At 32.4% G+C, this 23,451-nt stretch overlaps 1 protein-coding gene and 1 non-coding gene across 2 annotated transcripts; both read left to right on the top strand.

Annotated features, from left to right (window-relative positions):
* Positions 1 to 5,979: 5,979 nt before the first annotated feature.
* On the top strand, positions 5,980 to 6,086 carry LOC121217101 (small nucleolar RNA R71). The gene has a single exon (XR_005913311.1). It is a non-coding gene; the product is annotated as a small nucleolar RNA R71 (small nucleolar RNA).
* A 10,532-nt stretch (positions 6,087 to 16,618) lies between these two features.
* Positions 16,619 to 22,327, top strand: LOC107939986 (UDP-rhamnose/UDP-galactose transporter 4). The gene is made up of 6 exons (XM_016873391.2): positions 16,619 to 16,829; positions 17,908 to 18,139; positions 20,367 to 20,551; positions 20,631 to 20,831; positions 21,051 to 21,212; positions 21,734 to 22,327. The coding sequence occupies exons 2-6, from the start codon at positions 18,010 to 18,012 to the stop codon at positions 22,055 to 22,057; spliced, it is 1,002 nt and encodes a 333-aa protein (XP_016728880.1). The 5' UTR covers positions 16,619 to 16,829; positions 17,908 to 18,009; the 3' UTR covers positions 22,058 to 22,327.
* The last annotated feature ends 1,124 nt before the right edge of the window (positions 22,328 to 23,451 follow it).

The following is a 23,451-nucleotide window of genomic DNA, read 5'->3' as shown; positions in this document are numbered from 1 at the left end:
AATCAAGTTGTATCGCAGATCAAAAGTTCGGATCAATGCCGCTGATCCGAACCCGGCTAATTCCAAGTATGGTATTAGGCGTTCATCTGGCAGAAACCCTACACTATTAACACGGCCCCTCAATACGCGGTACTGGCCCTGACATTGTTAAATTAGCAAAATAGTTAATACAATATAATTTAATTCCGCAAATAACATGAGTATCAAATAAAAATTTTATTACGATCTCATTAATAGTACTTGATATGCGATTATTATTATTAATCAAAGAACCCATTTGTTGCAAATCTGCAATTAAAACAATGAATTCATTTAATTTGTTTCAAAAATATAATAAATTGTTTCAAATTTCAGAAACAAAACACGGAAAATATCTAATAATTTCCCATAATTTACCTACAATAAAAAATTTATGTTAGATTACAATAATAATATAATTAAAATTAATATAAACTATATAAACATAAAAACATACGAATTAAAAAATAAAAATAAAAATAGAAACATACTTGATTAGTTTCTTTCAAACAAACAACCTATAAAAATAACAACAAATTTAATCAATATTTTAATAAATCAATAAAAATTGTCAAATAAATGAAAAATAAAATAAAATTACACTGCATAACAAATACTTTATAACTTTTTCAAATATTGTATTGAAAAATCAAATACATGAAAATTAATTATATATAATACTGATTTGAATTAAAATTTTATAAGTTTTTCTAATATTAGTAATTCTCAAATCCTTAAATCAAATGATAATTTTATAAATTTAGAGGTTTTTAATTAGACGTCATATAAATGAAGTATTTGTTATGCTCCTATAATTGGTGAATACAATATCAATATTCTAGATTTTGTAGTAGGTGAAAGTTACAAATCGTATTTTTTCTTTTATGGTCCCAATCATATTGTATGTATATGCTAAAATTTTAAAAAAATAGGTTTGTATAATTTTTAACTTGATTTTCAAATAAATAAAAATAATAATCATTCTTTACGGGCTTGAATTTGTTTAAATATGTGAGTCGATATTATACTTCTTCAATAATCAGACTTAATTTTGATGTTTATTTATCTACTTTTTGATGTAATAAAGATGTGCCCTTATCTAGAAAAAAAAAATAAAGAGATTAGAAATATTGCTAACTATAATTACATGGTGGTAGACTTTGTAAATTGACCGTGGAAAAATATGAAATAAGAATTTTTGAACATAATTATTATTTTTATTGAATTTGAATGAGCTGGTTCGATTCCCATAAAGTAGAAATTTGAGAATAAATTTGAGATAAATCTTAAAATGTATAATTTAATATATAAATTTTGATTTAATATGTAATCTAATACATATTCAAATATTATATGAAGAAATGATTTTTTAAATATATAAAAATCTTGAATATATTTTGTATCAAATATGTACATAAAGATAAAATTAAAGATTTCAATTTTAAAGATGTTTACGGATCAAATAGATTGATTTACTTTAAGCCTAGTTTAGATTTACGCTTTTCGACTTAGTTACATTTTATATGATATCTTAACAGAGTATTTTTAAATGATATTTGCAAGATAGAGTATGCAAGCATCCACATCTGCTTAGGCTAAATATGAATTTTCATTGTTTGGCCTAAAATCAAATAATAACATACCAATACTTAATAATAACTTAAAAAATTTAAATGACCTTAAACATCATTTGTCCAAATTCATTTTCAAAATGAAATAATTTTTATTTTTTTATAAACGTATATGTTAAACTCACCAAATACTAAACTAAACACAACAATTTATAACTTAATCCTAAATTACTAATAAATTAATTTTAAAATAACTACAAACACAAAAAAATTTTAACATAATCCTAAATTACTAACAAATTAATTTTAAAATAATTATAAAAAAAAAAATTACATTCATACAAAATATTAATCCAAAACTATAAACACTAAACATAAATATTTTATAATTAATAATTAATAACAAAAAAAAAATCACAATATCTTAATTAAACTCTTTAAATTATAAACAAAATTATTTACTAAAAAATACATTACCTTTTTTTTTTCTTTTTTCTTTCTTTCTTTCTTCTTCTTCTTCTTCTTCTTCTTCTTCTTCTTCTTCTTCTTCTTCTTCTCTTCGTCTTCTTTTTTCTTCTCATTTCTCTCTTTTTTTTTCTCTCTTTCGGTGTGTGGATGGGGTTTGGGGGACCATACTTATAAGGTCCCCCATTTGCAACTTTTTCCCATTGAAGGGACTAAACGGCAGCATGGGCAGCAATAGCTGCTGGTCTGTGGAGCTGGGGAAGAGGGCATGCATGCAGAGGCTGCAGGGAGGGACTATTCGGGCAGTAGGGCCAGCATCGTGGGCAGCATGCAGCAGCTGGAGGAGCACTGTTCGGGCTGCCCATTTGTGCCTATCTACTAGGCGCGATTCTTTTTTACTCGTATTTTGACCCGTTAAACTGTATTTTTACCCGTATATATTTTTAAATATTTTTAATAAAAATAAAAAATAATATTTTATTTAAAAAACAAAAAAATTAATATAAAATAATCATTTGCGCCTGTTAGAAAGGCACAAATGAAAAAAAAACCCCATTTTCTTATATAATCGGGCTGACAACCTATTTTGATAAATAATTTTTTAATTTATTTTAGTAAAAAAGCCCAGCGGCCCACACCTAAAGGTCGGGCCCGAAGTATCTGAAAAAGTTCCTCTTGGTTTCCTGGTGGGAATTGGAGGAATAGGTGTCTTATTTCTGTAGTAGGAGCTGATAAAGATGACGCTCCTTTTTTTTCGAGGCAGGAACCACAAATTTCTTTTCTTTCGGGTTTGTCATAGTGTTTTTGCAAAAGCAATTATAGAATTCAGTTTGGAAGAATCACAGAATAGGCAAATGAATAAGAAATAACCATTCAAATTCAATTCCATCAAACAAACGAACAAGTAAAATAGAAATGCCTAGTCGAAAACTTAAATAAATGATCACTAGATAAAAATGTATAAAAATGAGGAAGCAAAATATGAAATATATCAAAAGACTAGGATCTTAAAGAAAAAAAATTGCAAATTAGTGCTAATATCTAAGACTAAATGGAGCATGAAGTTAACAAGGGTAACCAAAAAAAGGTTCAATAATGCACTAAGATAGAAAAATAATAAGAATAAATAGTAATATAATGAATGAATAAGAACAATAATATTAATAATAATGTAACAACTGAGTAAAAATGTGGAAAAATGGTAACCGACGATGGTGGTGGTCGGAGGAGTGGAAAGATGAGTTGGCCATGGGCATGGGCAGTGATTTCTTGGCCATGCATGTGCTGTGGTGGAAGGGGAAAAAGAAGGAAAAAGAAAAGAGAGAAGGGAAGGTGAAAAAGGGAAGAAGAAATGAGAGTTGAAGAGTGGCCAATCGGTTGGCGCACGGGCGTGGCAGGGAGGGCGTGTGAAGAAGTTGCGGCGGCTAGGGTTAGGGATTTTGGGGAAGGGGATGATGAATAGTGGGGTTTATATAGGTATTGGGGCACACGGCCATGGGACACGCCCGTGTGCCCTTATTTTAGCCCGTGTGTTTCACGATTTCAAATTTGGTCGCGTCTAAAATTTATCCCATACCCGTGTTCTTTGGGTGTGTCGATGCACAGGGCCGTGTTCTACTTTATTTGCTTTTCCCACGCCAGTGTGTATAGGTGCACGCCCATGTTGGTTTATCAGTCTTGAGCACGGGTGGTGGGCACGGGCATGTCGCACACCCGTGTTGAATTCTTAGTTTCAACCACTGCTTCAAGACACGGGTGTGTCGCACGCTCATGTTAAATTCTCAATTTCAACTACTGCTTCAAGACACGGGCGTGTGACACACCCGTGTTTTTTGACAAGTTCGCCCACGGCTACGTCTCACGCCCATGGAAACTTATCGCATCCCGTGTTTGGGAAAAAATTTACCCTGTTTTCACACGGCTGTGTCTCTGCTCGTGGTGTGAGCACGGCCTAAGGCACGCCCGTGCACCTGGCCGTGTGGTTCTGGAAAACCTGTGGCCAAGAACTCAGTTAGTGATTAAATGATAAAAACTAAAAATTAAAGAAGTTAACACCGTTAATGCTCGGGTTGCCTCCCGAGAAGCGCTTATTTATAGTCTAAGCTCGACTTACCTTTCTACTACATGGTCATGGTGGTGCGAGGGGTTTACACTCCTCCTCCCTGCTATCAATTTTATCAAAATAAGGTTTTAAACAAGTACTATTTACCTTAAAAATGTTGAATTTAGGATGAATTACCTCGACTGTATCGTATGGAAAAATATTGAGTACCGTGAGAGGAATTTCTCCATTAGATTTAGAAGTGGCAATACGAGGATTTGCTACATCCAGTAGTACTTTGTCTCCAACCTTAAGTTGATTTGGTGGAATATTGAGCTCGTCAAGGCGTGGTTTTGGTTTATGTGTCCGCCATTCATCTAGTTCCTCAATTCGTAGCCTTCGTTCTTCATAGATAGTTCCTTTGTTGTTGCGTGAGTTCACCTGTACCAACATCAATTATCATTCTAGCAGTTGCTAAAAATGGCCTCCCTAAAATTAAAGGCATGTTACTATCCTCCTCAATGTCTAGAACAATGAAATCAACTGAGAATATAAATTTGCCAATTTTAACAAGTACAGCTTCAATAATACTCCTAGGAAATCTAATTGTTTTATCTGCTAATTGAATGCTCATCCTAGTTTCTTTGGGTTTCCCAAGACCTAGTTGCTTAAACATTTTGTAAGGCATGACATTGATACTAGCCCCTAAATCAGCCAAGGCATTATTAACATCTAAGCTACCAATTAAACAAGGAATCGTAAAACTACGTGGATCTTTCAATTTGTTGGCCAGCTTATTCTGTAGAATGGCTGAGCAAACTGCATTCATCTCCACATACGGTGCCTCGTCTAACTTCAGCTTATTTGGTAAAAGCTCCTTTAAAAATTTGACAGCGTTTGGCATCTGCGAAAGAGCCTCAATAAACGATAAGTTAATATGTAATTTCTTTAAAAGTTTAAGGAATTTATCAAACTATTTGTCTGAGTGGTCTTTCCTTGTCGCATTGGGGTATGGTACATGTGGTCTGTACTCTTTACTTACCTGTTTTTGGTCATTGTGGTCCACCTCACCTTTACCTTTACTTACCACAGTTTCTTGCCTCGATTCTGATTCAGGTGCAACTAACCTTTCCTCATCTTGAATAGTAATCGCATTGAGCTGCTCTCTTGGGTTAGATTCAGTGTTACTCGATAGGCTACCTTGTGGTCGTTCAGATATCAATTTAGCGAGCTGGCCTATCTAAGTTTCGAGCCCTTAGATCGGCGCTTGTTGATTCTTAAGTGTTGTCTCGGTATTTTGAAAATGAGTTTCTGACACCGAGATGAATTTTGTTAGCATCTCCTTAAGGTTCAGCTTTTTCTCTTGTTGGTAAGGTGGTTTTGAAGCTTGGAGGTGGTGGTGTTCTTTGATTCCCATGGCCTCCCCATGAGAAATTTGGGTGGTTCCTCCATCCTGCATTGTAAGTGTTGTTATAGGGATTATTTTGAGGTCGAGGATTATTACCCATATAATTTAATTGCTTGTTTTCCATCTTGTTGCTATAAGGTGGGCATTCTGAATTTCTCATTCCTCCTTCACTTGTATTGAATTGCATTACTGGGTGAACCTGTGAAGAACCAAGAAAACTGTCAATTTTTCTATTCAAAAGTTCTACCTGATTAGAGAGCATGGTGACCGAATCGACGTTAAAAACGCCAGCTGCTTTCGTTGGCTTTGTCCTCATGACTTGCCACTGATAATTATTCAGTGACATCTCTTCTATAAATTCATAAGCATCCTCAGGTGTCTTATTATTGATAGTCCCACCAGCGGCTGCGTCAACCATTTGTCTAGTCAAAGGATTCAGCCCAATGTGAAAAGTTTGAACCTGTAGCCAGAGTGGTAACCCATGGTGAGGGCACCTTCTCAATAGGTCCTTGTATCTCTCCCATGCATAATATAGTGTTTCTAAATCCATCTGCACAAAAGAAGAGATATCATTCCTTAATTTAACCGTTTTAGCCAGCGAAAAATATTTTAGTAAAAACTTCTAGGTCATTTGTTCCCAAGTAGTGATTAACCCTCGTGGTAACGAGTTCAATCACTGTTTAGCTTTGTTCCTCAATGAAAAGGGAAACAACAGAAGGCGAATGGCATCATTAGAGACACCATTGGTTTTAAATGTGTCGTAGAGTTTCAGAAAATTCGCCAAATGGGTGTTTGGATCCTCATCCTGCAAACTATCAAACTGAACTAATTGCTGTATCATTTGAATCGTGTTAGGTTTTAGTTTAAAATTATTTGCAGTAATAGCAGGCCTAACTATACTCGACTCAGTTCCTGTTAAATTTGGTTTAGCATAATCATACATAGTGCGTGGAGCATGATTCTGATTTACTAGATCAACGGAAATCGTAGGAGGTAGTGGATTTTCCTGATTTTCAGCCATCTCCTCGGTTGTGGTTTGAATATCGTCCTCTTGCTCTTCCTCTGTGTATCTTAAGCTTCGCCTTATTTCTCTTCGGTTTCTACAGGCTGTGCAATCGATCTCACTATCAAAAAGTAATGGTCCCGATGGGTCTCTTCTAGTCATACACTATAAAAACCTGTCAGAAGAAAATAGAAGAAAAGTTAGAAAAGTGAAATTAAACTAAACTAAAAAAAATTGCAATAAAAGTAAAATGGCTAAAGTAATAAAAATTGAGTGTTCCTAATATCTTAAGTTCCCCGGCAACAGCGCCTAAAACTTGATACGTGATATTCGCGACAGGTTTTAAAAATTTATAATTAATCGTTCTTGAAACTAACTATTATCACGATGAAGGCAAGTGTACCTATCGAACAGTAGTATAGCTTTAGCAAGACCGGTTTGTCGAACCCAAAGGAACCAAGAGTACTAGTAATTACTTTCTTTTTATTATCTAGCCTAAAAATTAAGGGATTTGTTTATCTAAACTTATTAACTAAACTAAGGGTGCACAGAGAGGAAATTAGGAAAAGCTTTTGGGAAAACTCGATTGATTAAGACAATACCCAAGGAAAAATCCACCTAGACTTCACTTGTTATTTGACTCTGAATCAAACGATTTATTTATTTGAATTGATCTGTAGAAATTCCTAAGTTATATTATTATCTCTCTCGAGACTAATAACGTCTAACCCTAGGTTGATTAATTGAAATCTCTTTCTAATTAACACTCTAGTGTTGCATTAACTCGATCTATGGACTCCCTTATTAGGTTTCACCCTAATCTAGAAAAATCTTGTCACCCTATCTCTAGGCGTGCAATCAACTCCGCTTAATTACGATAAATTTACTCTTAGACAGGGACTTTTGCTCCTCTGAATAAGCGCATTAACTTGAATCAATATGCTGGAATATTCAAACAAGAATTAAAAACACATAATTAAGAACAAGTTAAATATTTATCATACAATTTAGATAATAATAACAAGATCCGTCTTAGGTTTCATTCCCCTTAGGTATTTAGGTGGTTTAGTTCATAATTATGAAAGAAAACATCTCAAAAGAATAAAGATAACAAAACATAAAGAAAACCCAAAACTCCTGAAGGAAATTGAAGGGAGATCTTCATTCCTGACGATGAATCCGGCTTCTGAGATGGATTAATTGGCTTTCCTTAAGTAATTCCTGCCTCCTACTCTATGTGTCTCCTCTAAGTGCCTCCTCAAGTGTTTAAATAGGCTTTAGAATGCCTAAGAGCCCTCAAAAGTGGCATTTTCCGAATAGGACTATACTTGGGCTCGACAGGGACATGCCCGTGTGCGATTGCTTTAGACCATGGTCAAGGCTATTAAATAGGCACGGGCGTTTGGTCTACCCGTGTGAGTCGTGCTTCGATTCTGCCAAATGGACATGGCCGTGTGGCCTACCCATGTGAGGAAGTCCAGGCCGTGTTATTTCCCATGTTGGCCCGTTTTCTCCGTTTTTGGCCTGTTTCTCGCTCTTTTTATTTTCCTATGCTCACCTAAGTATAAAACATGAAATTAAATGATTAGGAGCATCAAATTCACCAAATCTAAGGAGAAATCATCCATAAATGTGCTAAGCATGAGATAAAAATATGTATAAATTACGGTTTATCAGTTAATAAACCAAGGATTGGTTGATTGAATTGGTATAGCTTGGATTGATTTGTTGTTGCCAAATTTGTGGAAATGTTAGAATGAGAGTTTAGAAATAGTTAAATGAATGTTTAGACATGCTTTTCGATTGGTTTTGTGAATGATATAAGTGTGCATTTATGCACCAATTGTGCTAATGGTTTGGCTTGACATGGAATAGGTACCAAATGACCTAAAATGTATCAAAACAGAGTCCACGTCGAGACGAGAAACTCTCATCATTGCAATGTCAGTCGAAAGTTTGTGATGTCCCAATGTCGAGTGGCTAGACGTCACAACATGACAAACTGTTTTGCTACATCACTACATGAAGGAGGCAACGCCACAATGTCAACCCTGGACTTTCAAAACTTTGCAATTTGGTCCTAATTTATGCTTAGGTCAACAAAACAACTTTTGTAAGCTCGATTAAAGCTCAGATTTAGTTGTGAATCATATTATGAATGTAACACCCCAAACTCAGCCTAGATGTTATGGTCGAATCTGGTGATGTCACAAGGAATGAGTTTTGAAAATGGTGTTGACTTGATAAACCATTCAAGTTTAATACCACGTGTTCGTTCACGAATAAACTGATAACGTTATTTAATTAATTAATTTGTCAAAATAGATTTGTCATATTTTAGAAACTCGATTTGTTATCTTTAGGAAAACCTCTTTCGTAAAAACCGTCAATTTCATAAAACAATTTACCAAGGATGCAGAAAATCAGCAAACCAGAATCAACAGTTTAAAACCCAAAAGCAAAAGTCCAGAGAGTCCCAAAAATTACAAACTCTCAAAATGATTACAAAAAAATAAATAAAACCATTCATAGTCAAGTGGTCATCGTTGGGTCTCTGTTGCATCGATCCGTCTAAGTCTGTAGATTACCTAACAAAATAGACAACAGATGTGAGTTTACTAAAACTTAGTGTAACCCAACAGAATCAAGCATACACACATATAGAATTATATACACAAACAGAAACAGATACCGACTCAGTTTCAGATTCAGATTCAGATTCAGATATCAGATATGCCAAAATCCTACCCCCATCCTCTACACACCAACTCCGACCATCCATCACACCATGTGGGGTTAAAAATACCCAACTATCCCTACACATTACGTTGTGCCATTAAGACACATATCAGATAATATGTAGCCAAACTGCCAGAATATAGGCAATGTACACCGTACAGAACACTTCCTCAATATATATAAATCCCACCCTTCAGAGATACATAATTTTCAGATACTGTATAACAGATTAAACATGATCAGCTTGCTTATATACAGATAATAGTACAGACAGACATACATTTAGTATACTACTTAGATCAAACTATCAAAATATCATAGCATACAAACTAGGGTTTAGTTAGCCTTTACCAACCCTTCAATAGACCTACAGGCGATTGAAGTGACATGTGCGACCCTAGGGAAAATTTCAGAATTATGGGACCCCATGCCCGTGTGGTTTACACGTGTGGTCCTACACTCCCAGATTGGCCTTTGCCCGTGTGGTTCACATGGCCTAGCCCAAAACCACACGACCGTATGCTACGCACGGCCATACCTTCGTCGACAAAATTATTTTTAGCTTTTCTCGAAGCCTCGTTTTTTGTGTTTCGAGTACACACCTAGTATATTTTTAATACGAAAACACTCCCGAGGCCCCCAGCACCTAAAAACAGAATCCCAACGCCCTATTAGCAATGATTTACGAATTCAACAAACCTAAAACTGAGCAATGCTTAAAACTTACCACCACAAAAACATCTACACGTAAAAGTTAAACCGTCGAAGTGACAGCTACAAATTCACAGCCTTCACCTACACATCCGTTCACAGAAATCAAATTCCTACAATAAATGTTACGCTACTACTGCAAAATAGAACAGAAAGCTTACTGAAACCGGGCGAAAAACAGTAATAACGAATAAAAGAAATCAAATGGAATAGTCACACCAGAAAGAGGAGGAACAAAAATAAAATTGACAAAAACTTCGAAAAGGAGCAGAAATTGACGACAATTCGAAAAGAAGAGAGAAAAAAATTGATTAAAATTTGAAAAGGAGAAAATAAAAGATATTTTATCAAATCCCTTCTTTTCCTCCCACTTACCCACTACTCACAACTTCCGCAGAATTTTAGTTCAACTGAAATTCTATCAGATACCCGAACAAAAATAGTACCCATGCTTATGCAGGGATTCAAACATAAGACCTTCCACACAACAACCCCTTTACCACTTGAACCAGCAATCTCATTCTGATATGAATTTACAGGAATTAAATATAAACCCACTAGACTAAGATAAGACTTAGATCCAAAAGTTAACAAAATTGACAGAAGTGGGACTTAAACCCAAAACCTCCCACACATTCCCAGAACACTCAACCACTGAAGCAGATACATACTAATGTCAGATACTCACAGAAGCAAAATTGAATTATTTAGGGCGTTACAATGAATGTTTTTAAGTCATAAATGTTTGTTGATTGATATATATACTGTATTTTGACAGGAATTTTTTTGACAACGGATGTGACAGCCTGTAACTCAGACCCGACGATCGGGTCAAGCAAGCAATGTTACACTTCCTACTAGTGAAAGGAGATTTGCTTTTTAATAAATAAGCTTATTCCAAACTCTACCAATGATGATGTTGTCATCCCCATGATACCCTTTTAGTGTAGATGGGGAATCCAAGATATTTCCTAAGTTATAATGTCTCCTTAATATTCAGGGTGTTAGTGAGCTAATATTTCTTGTAAAATTTGATGATTTGGCATTATTCCTTCATAAATAAGTCAAGTTTATTTAATAGTCTCGATAATTTTCTTGTCCATTTTTGGGGAAAAATAGTGTCATAAAGGAATGCAACTTCTGTCACAAATGAGTTACCATGTTCTCTAGTCTACTTCTTTGAGGATTTAGAGATTAAGGAAATTTATGTACAAGATAGAGATATAAGGAGACATGAGATCTTCTTACCTAATCCCACAAGAAGGTTGGAAGCATTGTATTTGGATAATCAATAAGACCCTGGTTGAAGTAGTGGAGATGTAATTCATGATTAGAGTTATAGAAAATCTTGGTCACAATGAAGATGATATTATATTTAACTTGGGACCATTATCTCTGGTAGAAGAAAAGGTGCAATCCATCTAGTCTTGGGGCTTTAATTGGTTTAAAAGACCAAACAGCTTTGGCAACATCCACATTGGTGATTTTGACATGCAGTTCTTGTTTATCTCCATTCAAAAGTTGGGGCCAACTAAGATTAATCTCACTAGGGATGAGGTTAAAATATTTTTTAGTAGAAAATGTGTAACACCCCCAAACTCGACCCGGTCACTGAGTCAAGGCATCAGGATGTCACATTCGTTGCCGAAGCAACTACTGAAAATTTCAGATCAATATATCATATTATTTAATTAATATAGATCATTAACTCATTTCAGTAATAATTAAATTACGATAGAACTAATTATGAGTTAAAGGAGCTCATTAAAGCATCAACAATTGATCAAAGGCCAAATTGTATAGTTCATAAAAAATTTTGAATTTTCATCACGCGTTGGGGTTTCCACGTCATGACATGGTGAACTTGTCATCGTGACGTCGTCTCCATTTTCCTACAAGTTCCATGCTTTATTTTTATTTATTTATTTATTTATATCATTACCTGAACCATATTCAAATGCCATAACTGCCACTTCATTTTACATATCATCCACTTACATCTATTTCTAATCTCAAGTGCTCATAAAAATATGATATTCAATCAAAGATAACAAAGTTTATAAAATTAACACAAATATTAAAGTTTTACAAATAAGATCATTAGAGGACTTGCACTTTTAAAGTAGTTTACCCACTTTATGTATATTTCATATTTATTTCTAAATTGTGCCGATCAATTTAATTCTTCATAAAATTTTAACAAGAACTAAATATCACATCAATTAACAATTATTCACTTATTATTTTATCAATTCGTTTAAACATATTCACATGTATTAATCATTCTATCACTTACAACCATTTCGAAACATTTCAAATTCATCTACTATATATATATATTCATATATATTTTCCCTCCTCCTCCTCTCCATTCCACATCCTTTATGTATATATTTATTAGAATCTTTAGCTTTTAGTATATAACATGCTTATATGTAACATTGTCTATAATTCCACTATTTACTTATATGTTCATATCAAAGTTGTCCACTTGAGTCATAGTCACTAAATTATTTATATCTTGAGTTACAAAATTCAAAATTAAGATCTGCTTGATGTTTTTGAAACTAGACTCAAATATATTTTTACCATAAAAATTTTAGGATTTATAATTTAGCCAATCAGTATAGTAAATTATTCAAATTTGTCCCTGTTCTGTTGCTTAACAACTTCGACCTTTCTTTACTAAAAATTAATTATCTCTAAGTACGGGGTTTAGATGATTTTTTCATTTGTGTCTATTGAAAATAGGCTCATTAATAATTTAAAAGTATAAATTTAAACTCATAATCATTTTTTTACAATTTTTTATGATTTTCCAAAGTCTGAACAAGGAAACCCAAATCCACTCCGACCTTGTTTCACGAAAATTAATATATCTCAAACTATAAAATCCCGTTTCTTTCACCGTTTATTCCATATGAAACTAGACTAAATAAGATTTAATTAAATATTTTATTTGATCTCTAACTAAATTTTTATAAGTTTAGGTGAATATTCAAAATTAAGTTACTGCTACTATCCAAACTGTTTAATGAAAATATTTTCTTTTCCAAGGTTATTTACACTATCTTTCATTCAATCACACATAATTGTCATATTTTTTATTACTATACAATTTAGTCACTTATGTTTATGTGTAGATTACATATTCATTTCTTAATCTTAGTACTTTTCACCATACAAATCACATTCTCTCTTACCAATTTAGTGTTTTAACTCTCTGTTCGTCATCAAATACTTTCTATTTCTAGTATTTAGATTAAATACATGTTTCATACATCTCATTCAAAACATCTTTAAGTCAATCTATTGAAATACAAGTAGGTTTAGTATGAAACTTACCTCATTTATCAAGAATTTCTTCATTTCTTCTTCATTTCCATGCATTTATCATCTTCACCACTTTCCTTCCTTTTTCTTCTCATTTTCTCCACTTTCATCTATTATTTTCTTGCTTCTAAATTGATGAACATATTCTCTAGAATCTCTACTTCATCTTCTCTCTTTAATATCTAAGGAAATTTTCAAAAATTTTCGGTAAAAATGTAAGTTTTCATGGCAAATGACTAAATTGTAAAGAAAAGAAAACTTCCTTTCTCACCCTTTACTCACATTGGAAGGATGATAAATTTCCTTCATCCTTCCTCTCTTTTCATACTACCATTTCTAAATAAAATAATAATAAATATCTAAGTAAAATATTAATAAAATAATATTTAACTAATCAATTAAAAAAAATCACCAAAATATCATCAACATATCATTACATTCTAGAATTCTCCCTCTTTCTAATTGACTATTTTACCCTTTATGATATTTTAAAATTTCATCCTTGAATCATCACTTAAATTGGTAAAATTATGATTTAGTCCCTCACAATTCTTCACCTATTCAATTTGGTCCCTGCATGCCAATTTCATATCTTAGTAAATTGGATTATTGTCACTTTTGGTCCTTCAAAATTTTCATTTTTACGCTTCAATCCCCTAAATTTTGAATAGTTACACTTAAGCCAAAAACTTTTCACATATTTACCATTTAGTCCCTTCCTTAATACATATTGTCATGCTTCTTGATTTAACTCTCTTTTGATATATTGCAACTTTCATTTTCTTTGATCTTATTCCTTATTTCGGTAAGATTTTATCTCATATTATTTACAACCAAAGGGGTTTTAAGGATGTTACAAAACGTTCATGAAGTATTCTTGAATTATCATTTCTATCCCCTTTCTATCTATGACCTACCTCTCATTTGAATCATTTAGGCCTACAAATTTTTTATAGTTGCATCTCTTTATTGTGGTAAAGTGTAAAAACTTTGTGTCTCGTTCCCCTTCAATAAACCAGTTGACTCATAATTTTAAGGCCTAGATGATTTCTTCTTACTTAAGGATATCACAATATTATGCTATTGGTTCACTCTAGAGGTTAATTACGTGACTGTATGTGATGTCATCTTTTTTGTTTATGATAGTTTCGACTTGATACGTAATGCTTTGTAATTTGTTTGAAAATTTCTTCATCTACAACCACATACAAACCAACCTTCTTCAAGTGCTTTTTGATACGTGCATCGACCTTTAAGAATTTTAGATTATGTTGATCATGAACAACTCAATCATCTCGTTATTTAAAAATTCATAAAAAAGTTGCTATCAAATTTCAAAATATCTTTAAAATATTTTTGAAAAAAATTACAAAATTAAAACTATTTGACTAGAAAATTTTATCACATTGATTGCACGATTTGCTATTTGTTTTTCCTTAAACCTTAATGCAACCTCTTTTTCCTCTAAAAAAAGAGTTTAAGACGATTTTAGGTGGGAAGAAAATATAAATGAGTGGGTATTTATAGAGTAGAAGTCGAATCTTATAGTTATCGACTTTTACTTACTAAATAAGTTGGTAGGGACAACAGGGAAATAAATTTCCATGGGAAAATCTAACCATCTAAACTATGATTGATAAATATTATCTCTCGTTTATAAAGTTCTCTGTTGTTTTGTTTTCTTAAGAAGAGTTGTAGCAATTGATTCTAGTGGCTTATTCAACCACGAGGGTAGATATTTGATAGATTTCCCTCTCTTTTTCATCACAGTATGTTTGGTTGTCCCGTTCAGTCCCTCAACACCCTTATTTTTAGTTAACTAAGTTTGGTGCTAGTAATGCCTTTATTCTGAAAATCTTTAGCCATCTTCTTCTTATGTGCATACTCAAGGTAAGAGAGAGACATTTCAAGGCTGGTTTCAAGCTCTAGTGAGCCGCCCTTAGCCGTTTCTACATCTTTGGTGGCCTATTCAAATCACCGGTAGGAGATCTTGGTAGGTTTTGTTGATTTAGTCTTTAGTTTGGTAGTTTGTTAGGGTAACTAATTGTTTGGTTGTGGAACAGTAAGCTATTATTAACCATTTCTACGTCTTTGATAGCCTACTCGAATCTTCGGTAGGAGATCTCGAGTATGTTTTGTTAATTTATTCTTTAGTTCAATAGTTTGTTAAGGTGACCAGTTATTTGGTTGTGGAACAGTTGGTCACTAGTCTTGTTTTTCTATTCGAGCTTTGTCTATATGTCGAATTCTGACCATTTTTCCAATAAGACAAGGTTTGATCAAAATAATAATTTTTCTATCCTTTGTGTCGGATAGAGGTTTCCTCGAGTCTCGGAGACTTTTTTTCTAAGCCTATTTTTGTCAATTCACTTTTTATTTCAACTTTTGGTTCTTGTGCCTAATGTCATCTTCACCAAGTGTCATTTTGAGCCTTTTATCAGTGGTATTAGCGGACCAGTATGGTAGATGGGATCATATGCATTTATATAGGCCCCTATATAAATGGTTGATGCCTTTTAGTAGAATGTATATGAATTCCTCTTTACATGGTAATGATCCCTCTCCTAATCCTACTTTTAGATGGTTTAATTGGTGCTCATTTTTAGCATTTGGTGGTGTTTATTACTTGCTTTTCTCCTAGTATATGCTAGGATGTTGTATTAGTTCAGTTTTGAACATCCCCTCTTTTGTATGAAATGAAACCATCTTCCATCCTAAAAGAAGTTCCCGTGAGCAAATAAAATAGCCTGAACTCGACATTCATGGAAGTGAAGCTATTGTTGTTTACACTTTACATAACTTTTCTTATGACACACAAGCATGGACTCATGTGATAATTTATTAAGCCTCTAAACTCGCAAATCATGAATATTGAAATTACTCGAATTTAATAAATAATATTAAAAACACTATATTTAAGTTTTTTTTTAAAAACCCTCATTATGGGTGTCATTTCATACATACATTTTATTTTCATAAATTGTATAATAAATTCTATTCCTAAACCAATTATTAGATATGAAAAAGAAAGCATCAAAAAATTGGGACCCAAAAAGAAACGGGTAAATAATAAGCAACCATCAAATTGTAGTAATCCATTTCCCTTCATTTTCATTATAATCAAGAAATAATGCATAAATTGGAATTTAAAATAATGAAAAGAAACAAGAAAATGACTAGTTGAGGAAATAAACACATTTATGCAAAGTTCTAATCTTGTTAAATAATAATGGCCTTAAAAGACATTTATTATTATTGGACACCCAAATTCCATAGTAATAATTAAGATTGATTTTTATTTATTTACTTCTCTTGTGTCTAAACCCTATTTATCTCTCAATTTCCCCCTTTTTCCTAATTGGTGGAGACAATGAACAAGAAACTCATTTGAAATCCAAATATAACAGCAAAAAGATATTTCTCTCTCTTTAAACTTTTTTTTTATTTTTTTATTTTATAAAACCTTTCTTATTTACTCCGCAAATCCCGAGAGGACTTCATTTAGACTCTCTGCTTTGCTTCCTCTTCTTCCTGTCCCAGGTTCGTTAAATTCATTTCTTTTGCTTAATTTGGTGTAATTTTTTTTTTAAAAAGTTAGTTCCTTTTATTTTCTAAGTATGTTGTGAATCTTTCTTTTTTTCTTTTTTGTATATTATATTTCCGGTTAATGCATTGTTATTCTGATTAATTAGACCCCTTTTTTTTGTTTTCAATTTGCTAATTTTGTATTGAAATTGCTCGTGATTTTTTTTCTGTTTGAGAGATGAAGCGTAATTAAGTAAACGTTAAAGACTGATGGATCAGCTGAGAAATAACACTTTTTTTTTTCCATTTTTATATGATCTATTTTTTAAAAAAAAATTTATAAAATCTAAAAAAATTATCGCTTTTTTTCAACTGAAAATTTTGGTATCAGGTTTTATTAGTTTAGATCTTGGCAAGCATTTCAAATTTTGTAGATGGAAAGGTTTCAACTTTTGATCCCGTGCATTATTTATTATTATTTGAGATAGAAATAGAGCAGATAACGGGTGCCCAAATAAATAAAAATTTGTTTGATTAATGAAGGAAAAAGCAATGAAGATGCCCTAGTTCTCGCATTGTTTTCTTCTTATTGCCGAGATTTTAATGGAATAATGAAATTTGGATTTTGATATCAAAATTCTAACTGGCTTAAAACTCTTGATTTGAGACTAGTTACTGGAGAAATTTTTTGCATTTCATGTTTTAATTTGATTGTATTTGACAAATACCAATCTTAATAAGTAAATTTTGAAGTCTTAAATTTAGTCTTGACTTTTCAAAAATTTTAAGTAGAAACGGCAAAAACCCAGATCCAGCTTCTTTAAATTATTCTCAAACTATAAAGTTGAATTTAAATTCCTCTGATGGCGGTTTCCCAACAGATCTCTCCCGGACTTGTAAGAGATCATTGTACCTGTTATCTCTTCCTCTAAAATTGTTTTTGAAAATATATGTATTGTAAATGTATGCTGCTAATTTTTTTCTGTTATTATTATTCCTGAAAAAGGAAACATTCTTCATTGTCTTTAATACAGGAGGATGCTAGTTTGTTCTTCTTTAACCTTCTGATTTTCCAAATAATTTGTTGATACAGGTATAGCTGCTGCTTATTTTTGACACCTGAGCTTCGGTTTCTTCTTGCATGAAAATTGAGAAACAAAGACTCTGTTTGATTATTTGAAGACTATAGTTAATAATGTCCTCTGTAAGCAAGGCTGACAGGAAGGCAGCGCTCGATGTGGCCTCATGGTTTTTCAATGTTGTTACATCTGTGGGTATAATCATGGTCAATAAAGCCTTGATGGCTACATATGGCTTCAGTTTTGGTATGTTTCGAGTGAACATTTTACTTGCAAACTTTGATAGTCTTTGCCTTTTCTAACAATCACTTTTTTGGTCCATGGATATGACTACATATGATCAGCCTAAAAGGGAGAAACAGAGTAGCAAGAATAATAGTTTATGTAGTAACATACATTGATTTGGTTTTCCTGTTTTGTTTATTAGAAAAGGAAAAGCACGGAGAAATCTATGAAGTTGATGATCTTCCTATATTCTTTTCTCCTTTATATACTCAAAAGTAATAATTTTTGACTAGTTGATTCCACACTCCAAGAGGCAGATCTCAATTGGAGCCTAGCGGAGCCATGATTTTGAAACTTTTTTATACAGATTTTATCTCAATAATTTCGACATTTCTTATAAATAAATTAGTTAGACCCCCTCAAACCAAAATTTATGTTCATATTCGTTATTCTTTACGTATGATGACTGTCATCTACGGGATATTAGTAATAAAACTTTTTTGTATCTAAACCTTATCAATATTACAACTATTAACTTGGTTTTCTTGTCATAAATGATTTTCAGTTTAAAAAGATTAAGTTTGTCAACACTATAGTTTCACAAACATATAGATTTAAACATATAGGAGTACTATAATAGCTAAAACCCAATTGGCAACTATTCTAGTTTTGGGACCCTTTTCTTTCTTTTTTTCCCCTTTTGAAAGTTCCAGTTGTATCCTGCATGCTCTTTGAAAATGTTATACGGCAAAACAGTTAACATCATTAGCTTAAGTACCTTTTCATTTTCCATTATTCAAAAATACCATGTAACAAATTAGAAGGTTTCAACTTGTCATATGAAAGTCTCTATTGTATTGGTCTAAATTTTAATTTTATTATTTTAAAAAATATTACCTTTTTATGTATATCTCTTTTACGTTAATACTTTAAATCATTATATATGACTTCATAATGTGTTAACACTGTAAAAAGATATAATAATTTTAGTTCTATAAAGAATGTTCCTACTGATTTGCAAGTAAAAATCATAAGATCTACTACTAAATTCTTTTCGCTATACTTTTACATATAGGATACTTGTAATTAAGTTTGCCGTCATATGCTACATCTAAAAATATTTTTGCTATTGTTAATTGAATATACTTCAACCTTGTCAAAGTTTAAAGTCAAGATCCATCATCGATCAAATCCATTATGATTGTAAATTTCTTGACTGTTAACTGTACATTTGATTTGCAGCTAATTTCCTGACAATGTCAAAATTTTCGGAACATCCATCTTAAAAGATTACCACCTTAAACTTGGACAAACTGTGTCTCTCCAATTTTTGGTTTAGGTTTTGATGGACACAGCTTAAGGCTTGTTTACTTTTGGAAATATTCCATTTTCATTTTAATTTTATATCTCAAAGATAATAAATAAAAAATTGGTGCTAGTTAAAATTCTTTTTTCCTTCAATTTCCAGAAAGGGTTCCATAAATTTAGCTCGTTTCTTTTTATTGATTATATTTAGATAAACAGCAATGGAAAATGGAAAATAGTTTCCAAATCTAAGTTGGCCGAAAATTTTTGGAAAGGCTAAGTAGCTGTTATGGACATGAACAGATAGTTGAACCATAGAAGAAGATATAAGCCAAATCTTTCTATATTGGAATAGACAATTTTGTTTAGAGATATGATATTTATGTGGAAACATATAATGATTGATATTGCTTAACCCTCTGGACTTATCTCAGTGATTGAAGTTATTTGATGATATTTTGAAGTTTGTTTTGACAAAGTAAATATGCACATCTGGTATTTTTTTTGTCTTATATGGAATCTAAGCATATTTTAAACAAATATTGTAAAAAAAAATGGCCATATGCGTATAAGAAATTGATTGGAAGATACCAAACCAGTTTTTAGCATTACCAATATGCAGAGATATATTGCCTTCATAATGGGAGAGCTATTATGAGTGGCTGAAGCTATCATTTTCATTATTTTCTTCTTCAGCTTCTGTGTGAAAAGACCCAAATGAGCAGGGTTCAAATCCTTGAATGGGGCAGGGTAAGATTTGTGAGAGAAACAAGAGCTACCTCCCATTGTCTAGCTGAAATTCCTTAAATACCAAAAAAAAGACCTTACATATGAAAAAATAACATGTTTTGACTGTATAAATTCTGATGAAGCATGTCGATTTTAAGAAATTTTACCTTTCCAACAACGCTGATGTTGTGCCCCGTTTAATACGATGCTGCAGCTACAACATTAACTGGTTTGCATTTTGCCACAACAACCTTGTTGACTGTTCTTCTTAGATGGCTGGGTTACATTCAGGGCTCTTATCTACCATTACCCGAACTTCTCAAGTTTGTCTTGTTTGCAAACTTTTCTATTGTTGGAATGAATGTGAGTCTGATGTGGAATTCTGTGGGCTTCTATCAGGTCAGTTTTTGCAACTTAGCTATATGTTTGATCTTCTGGAAGTTATGTTACATATTTTTTGTATAAAACTTATTTGCAGATAGCAAAGCTGAGCATGATTCCAGTATCATGCTTTCTGGAAGTTGTTTTTGACAAGGTCCGCTACTCAAGGGACACAAAGCTTAGCATACTATTAGTTCTCGTTGGAGTTGCTGTCTGTACTGTTACAGATGTGAGTGTCAATCTCAAGGGGTTTTTAGCTGCTGTAATAGCAATTTGGAGCACAGCCCTCCAGCAGTATGTAAGTAGATCTGCAATACTATCCTGATTTTACTTAAGGTGCAATAAGTTGGAAGAATATTTTGGATAGTACCATCAAATAACTTTGTGATTGAACAAAGTTCAGAATGGATATGTCACAAGCTCAATCCATTCTATAAATGAAACACCTGCCATACCTTATTTTGTTACATGGATTGATATATTTGGTCTTTTCTTTGTTTCTTATTTATTTTTGCAGTATGTGCATTTTCTTCAACGCAAGCATTCTTTAGGATCTTTCGACTTATTGGGACATACTGCTCCAGTACAAGCTGCAAGCCTGCTCTTAGTTGGTCCTTTTGTGGACTACTGGTTAACAGAGAAAAAGGTTTATGCCTATGACTTCTCTGTGATATCAATGGTAAGGTTCTTATCAGTGTTGACTAGGTTTTTAGTTGGTAACAAGACCGCTTCTCTGCTCCATTTCCACCTGCATGCATTCTCATGAAGTCAGTGCATCTGATTCTTTTTTTTAATGCATGTTATGTTTATGCCTTCAAATTAAATGTTGGGAACCACAATATTCTAGCGCTTCATTCCAAGCAAACTTTACTGATGAAAAAGCGGAAATATTTCTCAAGTGATACTCTCATTGCCTAGGGTAGCTATTTCACTACTTCCATCGGATTTAGCTTAGACTAATGATGTAAAAGAGCCAGTTTCATTGCATTGAATTTGCTATCATCAAGCTATATTAAGTGCTTTTATAATGTTCTTGAAGAAGCTTGACTCGTGGATATGCATTTTTCTTTAAAAACCACCAAGTGTAAAGAATGATTCTACCTATGTGGATGAAGTTGTCCATAATTTTTCTTTTTTTAAAAAATAGAAGCTAACAATAGCTTAATCATGAGCTAATCTAAATGATATCTCTGCTTGCAGTTTTTCTTAATCATGTCATGTACCATTGCCGTTGGGACCAACCTCAGCCAATTCATCTGCATCGGCAGGTTCACGGCCGTATCATTCCAAGTGCTTGGCCATATGAAGACTATTCTTGTTCTCCTCTTAGGGTTTATTTTCTTCGGGAAAGAAGGTCTCAATCTACATGTAATTCTCGGTATGGTCATTGCAGTCGTAGGGATGGTCTGGTATGGTAATGCCTCCTCTAAACCGGGTGGAAAAGAACGTCGGATTTATTCAGCTCCAAGCAACAAATTACATAAACAGGAGTCATCGGATTCCACCGAGACAGAAGAGGTCTGAAAATTCATTCAAGGGTTTAACAAAGTAAAAGGGAAACGAAAGCCATTTTTAACTAAGTCAAGCAGATTCCGGGAATCTATTTTCACCTAGAGGATCAAAGTTCCAATTTATTACTATATTGTTTTTTTTTTTTTTCACAAATCATGGTTTATCATTGTGTTGTTGTCCTTTAATTTATTCAAGTGAAAAGATGGTGTTGAGAGAGGGAGCAAATTCCCTGTAAAAAGGATATTTTTTTCACTAATAATATTTTCTATAGTAATTTATTTCCTTGCTTTTCTATCTACTTTCTCTGATTTTGATAATTAAACCAGGTTTTTGATATAATTTATTCATTTGTCTAATAATGTAATTTACTTGCTTGAATTCGAGTAGCCTTAAAAATTTAATTTACTAAATGCTTTTTATTTTTAGGTTTAATACCTAAGTTGATATAATGTGACCATTTTGATATTATTATAAACTTGTTGAGATTTAATCGAGATTTTAGAGTTTATTTAGTGAAAATTATAATTAATTAATAGATTATTTAGTGCCAATTGTGGATTTATTTGTTTATGTTTTTAATTTGTTGGACAGTTTCATGGGTTTAATTTTTCTTAAAATTTTAGGATTGATTTGACGAAAGAAAGCTGTTAATATTATTTATTAATTATAAATTTTTATCAAATCAATCCTAAAATCTGAAGTAAACATTAAAAATTTTACACTTTTATATACTAAAATGTATAACTTTTGTTAAATATAGACACTATATTTGACCAAAAAAAACACAAATATCACATTAAAAACAAAATACCAAATGATGTATTAAGTATATTTATTACATCTATAAGTGAAAATATAGGATGGGAATTTCATTGAATAATTGAAAATTTTTCAATACAAATAGCCTTGTAATTTAGAGCTAAGCTACTTGTTTTTTTTTTTTTTGAAAGTGTGGCAAAGTTCAATCAAAGTACAAATACAAATATATGTTTGAATAATTGCAAGTATCAAACTAACTATTACAACACAGACTGTATAAGGAATCACAAAGTAAAATCAAACCATTACACAACACAATCGGACTAAGAACTTCTACAGTCCAGATTAAAGCCAACAAACTGAACTAAACTCACATAGTAACTACATATAGTTAGACTTCGAGACTCGAGCATAAAATTACAAATGGTGAGTTTGGAACCACTTAAGATCTAGGACCTCCACTTTTCCCAATTGAGCCGAGGCCTACTTGGTAGAGCCAAACTAATTGTTGAATTTCATAAGTCTAATTTAGAATTATTATCGATAAATAAATAAAAAAGTATAAAATTTAAATTTAATTAAAAAAGAATACATATATTCTAATATAAAAATATTTTCTAAATAAGTAAGAAAAAATAAAGAAGGGG

This window comes from Gossypium hirsutum, chromosome A02 (assembly GCF_007990345.1).
Source record: "Gossypium hirsutum isolate 1008001.06 chromosome A02, Gossypium_hirsutum_v2.1, whole genome shotgun sequence".
NCBI classification, from domain to species: Eukaryota; Viridiplantae; Streptophyta; class Magnoliopsida; order Malvales; family Malvaceae; genus Gossypium; species Gossypium hirsutum.
This window is presented reverse-complemented; position numbering and strand designations above follow the sequence as displayed.